General features: G+C 34.0%; 2 protein-coding genes across 2 annotated transcripts; both read right to left on the bottom strand.

Annotated features, from left to right (window-relative positions):
• Positions 5,272-7,504, bottom strand: LOC109717347 (G-type lectin S-receptor-like serine/threonine-protein kinase RKS1). The gene is made up of 7 exons (XM_020243088.1): positions 7,477-7,504; positions 7,141-7,248; positions 6,870-7,057; positions 6,271-6,481; positions 5,952-6,189; positions 5,719-5,869; positions 5,272-5,580 (listed from the first exon to the last, which is right to left on the bottom strand). Exons 1-7 carry the CDS (start codon positions 7,502-7,504, stop codon positions 5,272-5,274), a joined length of 1,233 nt encoding a protein of 410 aa, XP_020098677.1.
• On the bottom strand, positions 8,318-9,241 carry LOC109717325 (cysteine-rich repeat secretory protein 38-like). The gene has a single exon (XM_020243057.1). The coding sequence runs from the start codon at positions 9,239-9,241 to the stop codon at positions 8,318-8,320; it is 924 nt and encodes a 307-aa protein (XP_020098646.1).

Genomic DNA, 15,435 nt, shown 5'->3' with positions numbered 1-15,435 from the left:
ACTCTAATCCTAACATACTTAATTTTTTTAACCTCTTGGAGCCACTGTCTAAAATACTATAACCAGATTAAAAAGTTTTAATCCTATTGTATCTTTTATATATAGGACTATCAGGGTTTCACATTAAAGATATTTATTAGACCCATAAAATTTTCAAATACAAAAATATTAATATATATTGAAGTTAGTTCACAGTGCACTGGGTCCACCCAAATTCTTCAAGTGTAAATGAGATAATTTAATTGGACAGTGAAGACCTGAATGTGCTTCATGCATATGCATGCATGAAATCTATTCTATGCAAGTTGATTTTTTTTTTCTAAAGCCTATGCTAGTACTAATTAATAAGATTGAAACATTATCCCAACATAACAGAATAAAAAATTTCGCTATGCTTGTAATTATTACCTAGTGTTGATTCAAAATATTATAATTTTATTAGTTTTTTTATTAATTTGGAACTAATCCAAAAAAATAAAACACATTCATTTTAAAAGAACACATCTCTTTTTTTTTAAAAAAAATAATTATACTGAGAATTAATCTTGGTAATATCATCACATAGCTAAAAAAAAAGTATTTGTGCTAAAATTTAATTTGAAAAATAATGACATTGCGCAAATTGCAAATCACATTCCTTTAAATGGCCTTAATTATTATATCACTTTTATAGAATAAAATTTACTATATTACTACAAAGATATATATCTGAAAAAAAAAAAAAAATGCTACAGAAATGCCGCACACATCGAACCCATGCTTTCAAAATAAATTTTTATTGAAACCACCAAAATAACAAAAATACTTATGTGCAAAAAAATTTCACACAATCATGTAATCACAATATGCAATCCAAGTATTAACGTCCGCACCCACATAATATAAATGAAACAAATAACACACGCATGCTATACAAGTATACAAAAAATATATACAGCACACGAATATAAAAATAAACTTTTTTTTTTTATCCCAGAAAAAAAATTTGCCATAGAGGAAAAAAATTGTAAAATTCTTTTTTAATAAATGAAAAAGAAAACTAAAAAAAGGCCTAAGAGGCTCAGCCGCGAGCCTCTCCCCCAGCCGGTCCAGGCGCTGCACCCGCCCGTGGTGCGCGGGTCTGCCCCGCGCGGTCTCTTTTTTTTTTTTTTTTTTTTTTTTTTTTTTTTTTTTTTTCCACATTGCCCCACGCNGGACAAAAAAAAAAAAAAAAAAAAAAAGTACAACAGATGTAATTTTTTTAATGCAAAAAACACAACTAATGTAATTTTTTTTTTTTTTGCATGTCTCGTGATCAACTTAAAAGAATACTAAAAATAATTTATTATTTATTTTTTTAATTGATTTCGCATAGAAAACGAATAAAAAAATTGTAGAAATCTTGCGATGAAAAATCAAGCATCATAGGTAAAATCATAAGGCAAATATTACCACACAGGAATAAAAAAAATTTATTTAAGTAAACAAAAAAAATAAAGAGAAGCCAGCTGCGCAGGCGGTGCCAGGCCAGCAAGTACTGCAGGCTGGGTCAGACTAGGCCGCGCACCCGCTGTGGCGCAGGCCGGGCCAGCGCTCTCGCTGCGCAGCTGACCGGGCCCACAAACGGGGTGGCCCGGCCCCGCTTGAGTTTGTCTAAAAATTTCACACATCTGGGTGTTTCGTCTCTTCACACACCAGTTCGAGGGAGAGTATTAGAAAATAAAGTTTATAAATTTTATGAATGTTTGATAGAGATTTGATGGTGAGAATGATGGAGATTTGGTTAACAATTTACTTGCTATTTTGAACCAAAATTATCTTGCCAATTCGGCTGAATGGATTTAATGACAGCATATAGAAGACAATAATGGATTTAATGGCCGCACATAGAAGGCAATAATATTCTGTATTATTTTTTCCTTTCTTGATTAATTCATGATGTATATTAAATCTTATACAGATTATCAAATTTCAGTGAAGTAAGACTTATGTCTATCACTCCAATTTGAAGTTTTTAGTCTTTTCCACTTAATCATTTTTCACACATATGATACGTGGGTACAATTACCCACTTGCGGCTTATTTAACATGTCCGTTTGCTAGGTCTAACTTGTCTATTAGAAAAATCAAAATTCCACAATAAAGTAAAAAAATAAAATGAAAGAGATAAAATAATCAAATATGGCTGTTACATTGTTAGTTACAATAAAATCTCCAATTCGAATGGAAAAAAGATATAACGCAAACCAAAATAATCCAAGTTAAACCTGTATCTAACGAGCGAATAGTCGAGCCATCCCATCGGACGCATCCCATAAAATTGATATAAACTATTATAAAAAAGAATAATTCAGAAAAATAATGATTTGAGTTTGGTATTCGAGTTTTATTTGACTTTTATTTGCTAGATGTCAAGCAAAAGAGAAAGCTCAATTGTGCTACACCCTAAAACGTAGCCAAATAAGTTCTAAACTAGATTCAAAAAAATATATAAGCAGTGCCCTAATATTTGTTGAATATAAATAGTAAAAATGTTGAAAATAATAATTCAAACTTAATTTAAAATTTAGTTAGAGATAAGTATATCAAAATTATATATTGAGTAGGATTTGTACTTATCCAAAATAAATGTTGGATTTATCATCTGTTATGACTTGATGGCTATACATAATTAGGCATTGGTTAATTAGATGAATAAGCCACAGTAGACATGACTGCATGGGAGTTGTGCAGGATGTAATCAAATATTTTTTATTAATAAAGTATTAGTTTAGTTTTTTTTCTTTCTCTCCCAACATTTTTTCTCCATATTATTTTGTTTTATTTTAGATCTTGGGTTACGTAATCGGTATCGCCACAAATACCGGTTTCGACAATTGGTATCAGAGCAAATCACGCTTCCCAACAATTGGTATCAGAGCCGAAAAATATCATGCGACTTTTTAACAAGACGACAGCAAAATTTGAAAAGAATATAGAATCAACGTACCGGATAGCTACGCCAAAGTCAAGTGACTCGTAGCTGATTGACGAAGGTGACGTTCAGATAAATCCGAAGCAAGGAATTGCTTCGAAGAAGTTGGCCTCCACACGACACACAAGAGAAGGTGGTTGTGACTCTTGACGAAAAGCTAGAGAGCGAGGAGAGCCCGTGAAGAGATCCAAAAAGACTTGACGAGCTAGCCAGGAGTGCTAGGCAAGCAAGCCGAAGTACAAAAAATTCGGGGAGATCTTGATGAACTAAGGACGTCATCCAAACAGAAAGGTACATGTCTGAAGCCTAATTTTCGAATTTTCAAGTTTCGTTATGGATTTAGATAATTGGTTTATTCAACCTAATTTACCAAAGTTCGATAGAACGAACTTTAAACGATGGAAAATTGTCATTCGATATTTTTTAGAATCCCAAGATTTGCGGGATGTAGTGGAAAATAGAAATTACGAAAAAGAATTTGGTAAAGAAGAATTTACAAAAAAAGATAGAAAAGTTCTATAACATAATTTTCAAGCAGTGGATCTATTGTTGGTTGAAAAATTTCAACGGCAAAGACGGCACGAGAAACGTGGAGAATATTACCAAAAATTGAAGGAGAAGATTTGCATGAAGAGAATAAAATTAAAAAAGAAGAAGAAATTCAGCCCAACAGCGAAAATACAGAAGGCCCAAGTTGCAAAGAAATTTGGAAAGAAGAATATAATCAAAATCATGAAGAAAATCAGATTTGTAACGAATATATTGATGATCAAAACGATACGATTCAGGTTGACGAAAAAGTTCACAATGATAATATGATTGAATAAATTTTTGTTGATGAAGAAATTATGCAGCAAAGCAGGGAAAAAGTTTACCATTATTTTGAAGTGATTGAAGATGCAGATCACAAATTAGATTTATGAAAGCATAAAGCACATGAAAATGCACAAATCAAGATCAATGCATTGAGCAAACATTCGTGTCGATCGATCAGACTCTCATCGGCTACCAAAAAATTACAAAATTCAAATCGATCCAATCTTTTTAAAATTACATGTTTTTCAAGATATTTGCAGGAACCTGCTGATCTTTAAGGATGATGTGGATAATCACAACTACATGTGGCAAAGATTTTGTGCATGGCAACATCATTTGACAGGCGTCATGCTGCACAACTCGAACACGACGACAACAACAACAACAGAGATTGCAAAATCAAAATGCGCATTTCACGGAATTTGCGACTCGAAGATTAAGGGAGGATGTTGAAAATAATAATCCAAACTTAATTTAAAATTTAGTTAGAGATAAAGTATATCAAAATTATACATTGAGTAGGATTTGTACTTATCCAAAATATATGTTGGACTTGATGGCTATATATAATTAGGCATTGGTTAATTAGATTAATAAGTCACAGTAGACATGACTGCATGGGAGTTGTCCAGGATGTAATCAAATGCTTTTTATTAATAAAGTATTAGTTTAGTTTTCTTCTTTTTTCTAAATATCTTTTCTCCATATAATTTTGTTTTATTTTAGATTTTGGGTTAAATAATCGGTATCAGCACAAATACCGGTTTCGACAATTGGTATCAGAGCAAATCATGCTTCCCAACAAAAAACATCATTTTATGGTAGCTTAAGATTTGGAGAAAACAATTGTTTTGCACCGACTCACGTCTGAACTAGAGATATTTTGATAGACCAAAGATGTAAATTAAATTAATTAATAGAAAAAAACTAAATAATGTTAAGAGTCTAACATAACCTGAACTTAATTAGGACCGTATGTTCTGATACAATGTTAAAAAATGCAAGGTTGAACTTAAGACATCATAGAATGATGTTTTTAATATTTATATTCAATAATATCAACCTTACACAATGTTATGCTGTGAATTATTGCGATCGCCGTAGTATGTTCATGCTTAATTAATTACAACCAATTAGTTAACACTTTCTCCCTAGAGTAATTGTACAACCAAGATTTTTTTAGTAACATTTTTCTCTATCTTTTCAACTCAATTGTATCTTATATGACAAAAGGACAACTAATAATATCGGGATGGAACGACTGTCCCTAGCGCAAGTGGCAAAGGGCTTAGTTGTTGATGCCCGAGGTCTCAAGTTCGAATCCTAGTTGATTCATATTTCCAGCTAAGTATATTTTTAAATGAAATAAACGAAGCGGGTAACATGCTACCTATATCTCAAAAATAAAGAAGAAGATAATATCGGGATGGACATTATCTCAAAAGAAAAAACAAACAAACAAACAGACAAACAAATAAGAAAAAAAGACAATTGAAGTAGCATTATCGGCCTTCTAGATCGCTAAAAGTAATCTCATTTACGGTGTCAGGCACGATAAAATCAGACGCTATCTTTGCTTCATCCTTGATTCTCACATTGAAGTAAGCCGGTTGTTTTGGGTCCGGTAGGTTCGTACTATCGCTGCTCAGCATCATAATCACATTCGACATGGTCGGTCGATCCGAGGCGTTCTCTTGAACACACATAAGTGCCACATGAATGCATCTCAATATCTCACATGTTTCAAAACTATCACCTAGTTTTTGATCTATGAGCTCAAACCATTTCCCCTCTTTCCAAAGTTCCCATGCCTGTGACAATTTTGTGACCAAGGACATAAAATTTTCTGATGCTTCAGGAAATTTAAGATATATAACATCAATAATCTCGTTTTTAATTTCTATAGAAAAATATTATGGGAATGAAGTGCTCAAATATTTTTAACTTACATATCCAAGGAGATGAAGATGATTTCCATATTGGTGAAAACCAGCATTTCTCTTTCCGCTTACGATCTCGAGAAGTAATACGCCGAAACTAAAGACATCAGATTTGACTGAGAAAAGACCATCAGAAGCATATTCGGGAGACATGTAACCACTGAAGCAAATTATTTTCAAAAATATCAGCACAAGCAATAATCTATAATGACGGATATGTAAATAGGCTGATCTATACTTACAACGTGCCAACAACCCTATTTGTGTTTGCTTGAGTTTCGTTGGAACCAAAAATTCGCGCTAAGCCAAAATCAGATATCTTCGAGTTCATTTTGCAATCCAAGAGAATGTTACTCGCCTTTAGATCTCGATGGATAATTCGTAGTCTAGAGTGCTTGTGAAGATAAAGAAGCCCTTGGGCTATCCCTTCAACAATAGTAAAGCGCTTTTGCCAGTCTAATAGTCCTCCTCTTGTTTGATCTGAGACAGACAAACTAACATAACAAAGACAGTGTGGAAAGACAAGAAAAGAGCAATTGAAGCAAAATGATTGAAACGAACCAAAGAGGAAGAAATCCAAGCTTTTGTTCGGCATATATTCGTAGATTAGTATTTTCTCTTCTCCTTGAATGCAACAACCTAATAGCCTCACGAGATTTCGATGTTGAAGTTTTGCTATAAGTTGAATCTCATTCTTGAATTCCACTAGACCTTGGCCTGAACGTGCAGAGAGTCTCTTAACTGCTATCTCAAGTCTATCTGATAATTGGCCCTGTTATATGGCATAGTATGTGCCCAGATTTTCAAAATGAATAAATGAACTATTTTTCTTTTTTGTCATCCTATTTAAGGAAAAAGGTAAATTTATACTCCGAGTTAATAGAAATAAAAAAATATTAGATTTGCATATAGTGCGGCTAGATTTTAAAACTAAAAATTCTAATGGGAGTGCAGGCTCAAAAAGTTGTACTTCAATTATTAGTTATTATTGTGAATTGATTTTGTGTGTCTAGTTGTGTTACTCAGTATAACACCTCTTTTTTTAAAAAAGCAATTGTATATGGATATAAATATTTGCCAATTAATTTCAAGAAATTGGTTTCGGCAACTGCCATTTCCATTCTTTAGGAGATTTTAAAAAAAGATTACACTTTAATTACCTTGTAGACAGTCCCAAATCCGCCCTCGCCAAGTTTGTTTTCATCAGAAAAATTGTTCGTGGAGTTTTCTAGGGTATCAAAATCAAATAATGAAAATTCAGAGCTTCTTTCTTCGCTCTTCCAAAGCTTAATAACTTCATCAATATCAAAAGTGGAAGTTGTTCGAGTGCTTTGCAACTTTGCCTTTCCTGGATAATGAAAAAGAGGAAGTCCTCGATTAAGAAATTTTCTATTAATTTTAAGCACTCTACAGCACTTAATTTGAATTTACCTGCGCGCCTTTGCCTTTTGATGCACACAAGACACAAGAGGGAGCAAGAAAGGAGCACCGGGAGGCACGTAGTTGTAACGATAATGCAAAGCTTACTTTTCTTCGGCCCTGTGCATGAAAATAAATGTTTCGGATGAAATGTTATAATTAAGTGATCAACAAAATATTGATAGGATGGACCATCTCTAGTGTAAGTGATAAAAAATTTGATAATTAGTATCCAAGGGTCCAAGTTTGGAGTCTAATTATTAATTTCATATTTTCAACTAATTTTATTTAAAAAAATATTGATGGTGGATGATTATACATGTTATTGTTTCTAATTTCTAAACTTACATCTCAACGAAATATGTAATGATAACATTCCTGTCTCTAAAAAAGAAGTAAAATTCTTGCTGCAGCGAGAAGCAACTTCAAAGACCCAAAAAGAGTAGAAAATTTAACTGTCTCTAGCTACAGTAAAAAGGTACAGAGAATAAGTAGAAAACCAATTATACTTGTTAATGTTTCATAATAATAATATTCAAACGATATTTCAGCCAAAGCTTAACCACGCCTAACTTCTATTTCAATTCCTACTGATTGTTTTTGGTTTTTTTTTTTAACTATTTTTAAAGAAGCTTTGGTAGTCATTTTGAACTGAGGGTTTTGATAGGAATGTAAAATGAATAACTTGAGCCTTGTGAGTAGGTTTGAAATTGTTCCTAGCGCAAGTGGTAAAGAGCTTGGTGGTTTGTAATTGAGGTCTCATATTTGAATTCTAATTGATTTACATTTCAGCTAAATTTATATCCAAATAAAATACACGACCGAAGCGGGTATCTTTCAAAAATAAAGAAGAAATTCTCTTTTTTTTTTTTTATATAAAAAGGTTAAACCCTCCTGCTCTGTGAAATAAATGGACTTGGATTTCTAAAAGCACAAACTGCTTAAAAATTAATTTTAATATTTTATATTTCAAAAAAAAAAGTAATGCCTCTCTATAGCAGCATATAAATCAAATATCTCATCGATCCAATGAGTAATATTTTTCGCCTAGTGTTACCATTTTTTTTCTCTTTTGTCCTTCAACGATAAAATCCTAAAAAAAAAAAAAAAAAAAACTTTTAAATTTTTAAATGAGTGACCGTAAGATGTACAAACTTTGTTAATTTGTATGGTATAGATGAAAATGGCGTCAAGAGTGCGGATCCTCACTTTTAGTTGGAATTTGCAGAGGGCCGGGAGGAGGCGGCGGCGAGCTGGGCAGGTTCACCGGTGCAGCAGAAATAAGGCTTACCGTCGGCTTCCCGTAGTAGAACAAATACACTTCGTATCTCAAGTAGCACCAGCTGCCGCCGAGAATTTGGCCGCCTTGCCGCCCGTCGAACAACTTCAGCGTCTCGTTGACGAGTCCCTGGAGGCACCAGCGGCACTCCGAGTCCGTGATGGACGGGAAGCACTGCGCCAGCCCGTATGTGGTCGGAAAACCCTTCCCGGGGCTCAGCTCGCCGGTCGCGAACATTTTGACGGAGTTCGAGCTCGGCGCGGCCGCATTGGCGACGCCGCTCAGCAGCGTGTCAATCGCCTGGTTGACGAAGTTGTAGCCGGCGGCATCCTCGACGTATTCCGGGAATGTCGCCATGCTGATGTTCCGCCAGTAGACCCCAAAGACCTGTTGCGAGTTCTTGGGGAAGGAGGTGAAGTTCTGGTCGGAGTACTTGAGCAGGCAGTGGTCGAGGATGGCTTCGGCCCTTCGGTTGTGCGGGCAGCCCTGCAGGATGTTGGCGGAAGCTGCACCGAGGCAGCCACGGCAGTCGGTGGCGTTGACGTCGCCGCGGCAGAGGGCGGCGCCGAACACTCGGTCGGAAGACTCGCCTGCCGTGGTGGCGGAGAAGCCGTCGGAGGCAGGGGCTGCGGAGGCGAGAGAAGCCAGAAGGTGGTGGAGGTTGGACTCGTAGGGGCTGCCGGTCGTGTAGTTACCGCCGATGTAGCAGTAGACTTGGCCGTGCGGCAGAAGGGGAAGGCAGAGTAGTGAGATCAGGTGGAGAGAGAGGAGGAGTTTGGGGGAGGGAAGGGTGCCCATGAGATTAATGACTGCAGATTTGGTTGCTGCCCACATGAAGTTAATTTGTGAGTAATTTCTTGTGAAATGCTGCTGTTAATTAAGGCCGATGACAATTTCAGAGAGATTTTTATAATGAGAAATGGGCTAGTTTGGTACGGTATTTTTATTTTTTATATTAAAAGATTAGTTAAGGGGTAATATCTATGGCCCATTTGGTATTGAGCGCCGCTGTTAGTTAAAGTGGAATCGGAGCTTGCATCAAAAATACATAAGAATATATTTCAACATTCTCCGGTAGCACTGTAGAATATATATCGTAATCAATTCAATTCTATTGTACTTTTTCACAGCACATAATACAATCTCTCTATAATTTTAAACAAAATTTAAATATATTTTTTAAAATTTTTAAAATATTCAATATATTTCGAGTTGATTTTCAAAATTTCTTCCAATATTCCAAGCTCTTAAGGATTTGCTAATAGAATTCAATAAATAAAGAACCAAAGAATTTAATCATTCAATAAATAAAAACTATGATTAATTTGAAGCATCTGTATATAATACACTAGGTTCAGGCATGCATAGTTTTGCTTGTTTTTTTTTGAGAAAATTCCCAGTGGTGTTGAATGAGTGGAAAAGTGGAGGAGAAGAAAAGTCTTGTTGCTCCACTTCGTCGAAAACAGGACAGCAGTCCCACCCCTTGAGTCTAGGGATGCAAATGGATCCGGGTTGGTCGAGCTCCGTCCCGATTCGTCCCGAATGGGGTGGTAAGTGGGAACAAAAAATATAAAAAAATATAACTCGTCCCGAATCCGCCCCGATCCGCCAAGTAAATGGAGCGGGAGGTGGGAGATTCTTTTCTTCCTTCAATCCATCCCGATCCGTCAAAAATCCGGCTCCCGCCCCAATCCGCCCCGAATGGAGCGGTAAGTGGGAGCCAAAAATAAAATGAAAAATAATCCGCCCCGAACCCGCCCCACCCAGATAAGAAATGGGGCGGAAGGTGGGGGAACTCTCCCGCCCCCGGATCCGCCCCGTTTGCATCCCTATGAGTCTTTCTCTCAAGTCTTTAGCACAATAATTCATGTGCACATACCAACAGCCGGCCCTAGCAGAGGGGGATCGAAAAATTTTCTCGCATAGAATCAATATATAAAAAAAAATTTAAAAAAAAATCATATTCACTAACAAAAAAATTAGTGATAAATATATTAGTTTCTTACAAATTATATAAAATTAATCATATGTAAATGGCCAACAAAAATAAAAAATAAAAAATAATAATAACCACAAATAACAATGCTAATCAAGTATAAGTAAATAAAAATCACTAATTGTACTTAGTTATTGTATTTTTATATACCGTAACAATATAAAATAATATGTAAAAAGAACAAATTCACAATTAAAAAAAAAAATAAAGATTGATGTTGGTGTAAATATTCAAAAAATAGAGGTTAGCTACAAAATAATTTTAAAAAATATCAACGAGTCGATCAAGCCGAGGCACGGATATCTCGCTCTCTTTAAGGAGATTCAAGCCCTCTGCGGTTGGCAAAGCCTTTGAACCGATGCAGCAGAGCACCGACTTGTCCCCTCCAGGATACAACGGCTCGACCCTCGTCGTGTGGCTTCACCAANCCCGCAGTTACCCACCATTAAGTTATCTCGGGTTAAACATAAGTTAAATATTTATCAGAGTTAAAAAAAATCAAAATGTCTTTTTTATTTGTCCTTAGCTTAAGTGCAAATAAGAAAAGTTGGTGATTGTAGAATGGTGTATTTGAAAAAATTAAAATTAAATTACTATTTTGTCTTTTTAAATATAACTTTCTATTATTACCAACTTTTTTTTTTTATTTGCCCTTAAGTTAGAGACAAAAAAGTATTTTAATTTTAATTTTTTCAAATACACCATTCTACAATCACCAGCTTTTCTTATTTGCCCTTAAGCTAAGGACAAATAAAAAAGACATTTTGATTTTTTTTAATTCTGATAAATATTTAACTTATGTTTAACCCGAGATAACTTAATGGTGGGTAACTGCGGGGATATTTTTGAATTACAGGAGAATATATGAGAAGTATATTAGAAAAAAAATTAAATAAATTAGATATTTTTGAAATTTTGAAAGGTATATAAACAATTATCTCTAAAAAAAAAACCAACTAAAGAATTTTTTTTCAATTGGGGCCCACAAAAGATGGCTTTTTACATCATCCCAGTGGGGTCAATTAATGGACCTATTGGGATGTACATGGATCCACCAATGGTCTCCAGTCTAAGTGATAAAAGAGTTGGTAATTTGTATCCAAAGTTTTAAGTTCAAAATTTATTTATTTTAATTATCAACTAAATTTATTATTTAAAAAAAAATGAAATGGATAGTATGTTATTTTTGTCTAAAAAAAAAAGATTTTCATGCATCATATGACTTTACCAAATTTCTATACATTAATTAATTAATTAATTAAATTGTTTATCTAATATGCAGGGCTAATTATTATAAGAGAAATATTGAGTATCCCACGTTTGGGTATCTTATTATACTATTAATGTGTTGGTATATACACGTGAACAGATTCGAATTTAGTATTTCAGATATAAAGATAGTGTTTAGAATTCAACGATGTTTAGCATTTAGTAATTAATATTAGAGCATAATAAAAATGATATTGTCCTATCATCGATCAATATATCATAGAATACACTTGGGAGTATCTGCAGCAGTCTCTTTATATAATGAAAAGGTCTACCATATGTAGCAGTACATTTTTGACGGTATGATATACACCCACCCATCCTAGGGTGGAATCTATAGATCTATTTAATCGAGAGTCCCTCCAAAGCCTTCCCGCGTTTCACGGGGCTTCGGTGGGACCCTACGCAACCCCCCCATTCTCTCTCCCCCTCTCTCCCCCCCCTCTCTCNAGAGGGGGATCGAAAAATTTTCTCGCATAGAATCAATATATAAAAAAAAATTTAAAAAAAAATCATATTCACTAACAAAAAAATTAGTGATAAATATATTAGTTTCTTACAAATTATATAAAATTAATCATATGTAAATGGCCAACAAAAATAAAAAATAAAAAATAATAATAACCACAAATAACAATGCTAATCAAGTATAAGTAAATAAAAATCACTAATTGTACTTAGTTATTGTATTTTTATATACCGTAACAATATAAAATAATATGTAAAAAGAACAAATTCACAATTAAAAAAAAAAATAAAGATTGATGTTGGTGTAAATATTCAAAAAATAGAGGTTAGCTACAAAATAATTTTAAAAAATATCAACGAGTCGATCAAGCCGAGGCACGGATATCTCGCTCTCTTTAAGGAGATTCAAGCCCTCTGCGGTTGGCAAAGCCTTTGAACCGATGCAGCAGAGCACCGACTTGTCCCCTCCAGGATACAACGGCTCGACCCTCGTCGTGTGGCTTCACCAACTCTGCACAAGTAGGTGAGCCCAAAGCTCCACCAAAAGAACACCTTTCTTTGACCTTCTCTCTCTCAAGTAGAATATAGATATTAGGGTGCGTTTGGTTCGCATTATGAAAGATTACTAGGAATAAAAGATATCCGAGAATCTTATTCCTATTCATCCTATTACTAAGAATGTGGAATTCCTGTGTTTGGTTCGCACGGTAATATTAATTAGCCATGTTATTTAATATTACAAAAAATATACAATTAATTAATTTATTTATTTAATTAATTTTAGATAATGTTACCAAAAGTTTCAACATCTTTTTAGAAAAAAGGAAGAGAAAGTATAAGTGAGAGAGAGAGAGTATAATTAAAAAAATAGAAAGAAAAATATAGTCAAAATTAGAGGGAGTGAGAGAGTTGAAATTTTAGAAAGAGAGAGAGAGAGAGAGAGAGAGAGAGAGAGAAAGCTTAGTTTAGAGAGAGAAAAAAAAGTTGAATTTTAGAGAGAAAAATAAGTTTAGAGAGAGATAAGGTTAGAGTGTAAAGACAAATAATATCAATTAGCCGGCGGATAGGAAGAAAGAAAGAGATTAGACATATTATGATTACCCCAATCTATTAATATGAGGATACCCACCCTCCCTCAAGGGAATGAGATTAGTACTTTGGGGTCAATCTTATTCCCAAATGAATCCAATATTACCAACTAGATTACTTAGTCGTTTAGCCAAACACCGTCATAATTTTTGATTCCCATTGGATTACTAGGAATCTTTAAAAGATAGCGCGAACCAAACGCACCCTTATAGTTTTCTTTTTTATGTTTTTGTACAAGTGAATAGAGAAGCCCTCTATATATAGGCTTCAAAAATATAGGTTACGATAGTATTAAACCCATAGGTTTCATAGTTAGTGCTATAGGAGTTTACATACGTAAATGAACTTAATTATATTCACCTTATTGAAGTAGGTTCACATATAAGTTCACAATGAATGCAAACTAAATGAAGTGGTAAATTCACATGCACAACTATAAATGCAAGTATAGGTTATACAAGGTTAATAAAATTCATATTAATAATAAAATGTAACAACAATTGATAAACATACCTTGTATTTTGCATCCTAGTTAAAAAATTGGAAGAAAAGAAATATATTAGCACCTAAATAGGATTGAATTTGACTTTTGAAATATTGATCAATATATTAATTAGATTCAATATAATTGGGAAAGGTAAAGAAAAAAATTATGTAGGATAAAATAGGCTAGGTTTTTTTTGCTATTGCTAAGGGGGGAAAAAGTTAACTAGTTATTGGATTGGCTATAACATATTTGTCTAATAAAAAAGTTTTGTTGGACCCACTTGGGATCAATTTATAAAAAAAAGGGTAATCGCTTATATACAAAAGTTTTCGCCTTTCTAATTCCTCTTAGAAGGTTAATATTAAAAATATCATATTTATGTTTCAAATTATTTCTAATATGTTCTTAGAGTTAAATTATGTTAGTGAACAATTAGTAATAACTGTTATTTTTATGAAATTACTATTTTGTCTTTTTAAATATAACTTTCTATTATTACCAACTTTTTTTTTTTATTTGCCCTTAAGTTAGAGACAAAAAAGTATTTTAATTTTAATTTTTTCAAATACACCATTCTACAATCACCAGCTTTTCTTATTTGCCCTTANCTTTTTTTATTTGTATAGCTGTGGATCATGTACAAAAAATAAAGATTAAATTTAAAATTTAAAATTTAATTTTTTACATAAATTTTCCGCAGCGTAGCGCGGGCCTTCACTAGTGTATTTTATTTATCGCATCCACAAGTGAAAAACATGCATGAATGAGTACACACATCATACGCCCGAAAAAGGGTGTAGGTGTAGCATCACTTTTTTATAATTGAAAGTGATAGGAAATTAAGGTTGGTTTGAAATTGGTATCTAGGCTGGCGGATAACATGAACTCCGTCTGGTAATAATAATGTAGATGAATTTGGGCTCGTGAAGCTCCTGTCGTCAACTCATTCTTCCATTTCTTTATTTTTTATTATTTTGAAAATTTTTCAAAAATTTAATTTTAGTATCAATTTTTTAATTTATTTAATTCGAGCCATATAACGATTCTTTAACTTTGAAATTCAAATACATTATTTATCTTTATAGATTTAGTTAGTATTACATATAATTTTTGCAATTATAAATTTAGTAAAATAACTGATTAATTTAAATTTTAGAAGTTAAAATAACGTGGGACCGACTTAAATCAAATAATTTGAAAAGTTGGATTATAGTGTTTCGAAGGTTTGGATAGGATTGGCTACAGTGTTAGTGACTGGTCGACACATCTGGAGAGTGTCGGACTGAGTCGGAGTCAATTCTGCACGAAATGGATGCAGAAATAGATTAGGCACACTCAAATAAGCAAAACTAGAGTTTTGTCAGATGTGGGCGCTCAGAACTGGATTTGGGTCGCCAAGAACTTGAGTGTTGAACTGAGCAGAATTGGAAGCCAATTCGGATTCTGATTTCGGGCGCCCAAAAGTGGGTCCGAAAGTTCACTTTGGGAGTATCGTTTGCGCTGACATGTGGCTAGTGGTAGGTGAGGTCCGCCGGACCCGGATATGGGTACAGCACACCGCGGGCGGAGGTACCGAAGGGGAGCAATTGTGTAGCTTGAATGTTTCAGACGCCAATAAAGGGGTTTTGGGCGCCCGAAAGTGGCCATTTTTGCTGAGATCTCAAGTTAGCAGCTGTTGTTCCTGAAGCTTATCTGACCATTCTTACACCCTATAAATAG

Source organism: Ananas comosus, linkage group 1 (genome assembly GCF_001540865.1).
Source record: "Ananas comosus cultivar F153 linkage group 1, ASM154086v1, whole genome shotgun sequence".
NCBI lineage: Eukaryota > Viridiplantae > Streptophyta > Magnoliopsida > Poales > Bromeliaceae > Ananas > Ananas comosus.
This window is presented reverse-complemented; position numbering and strand designations above follow the sequence as displayed.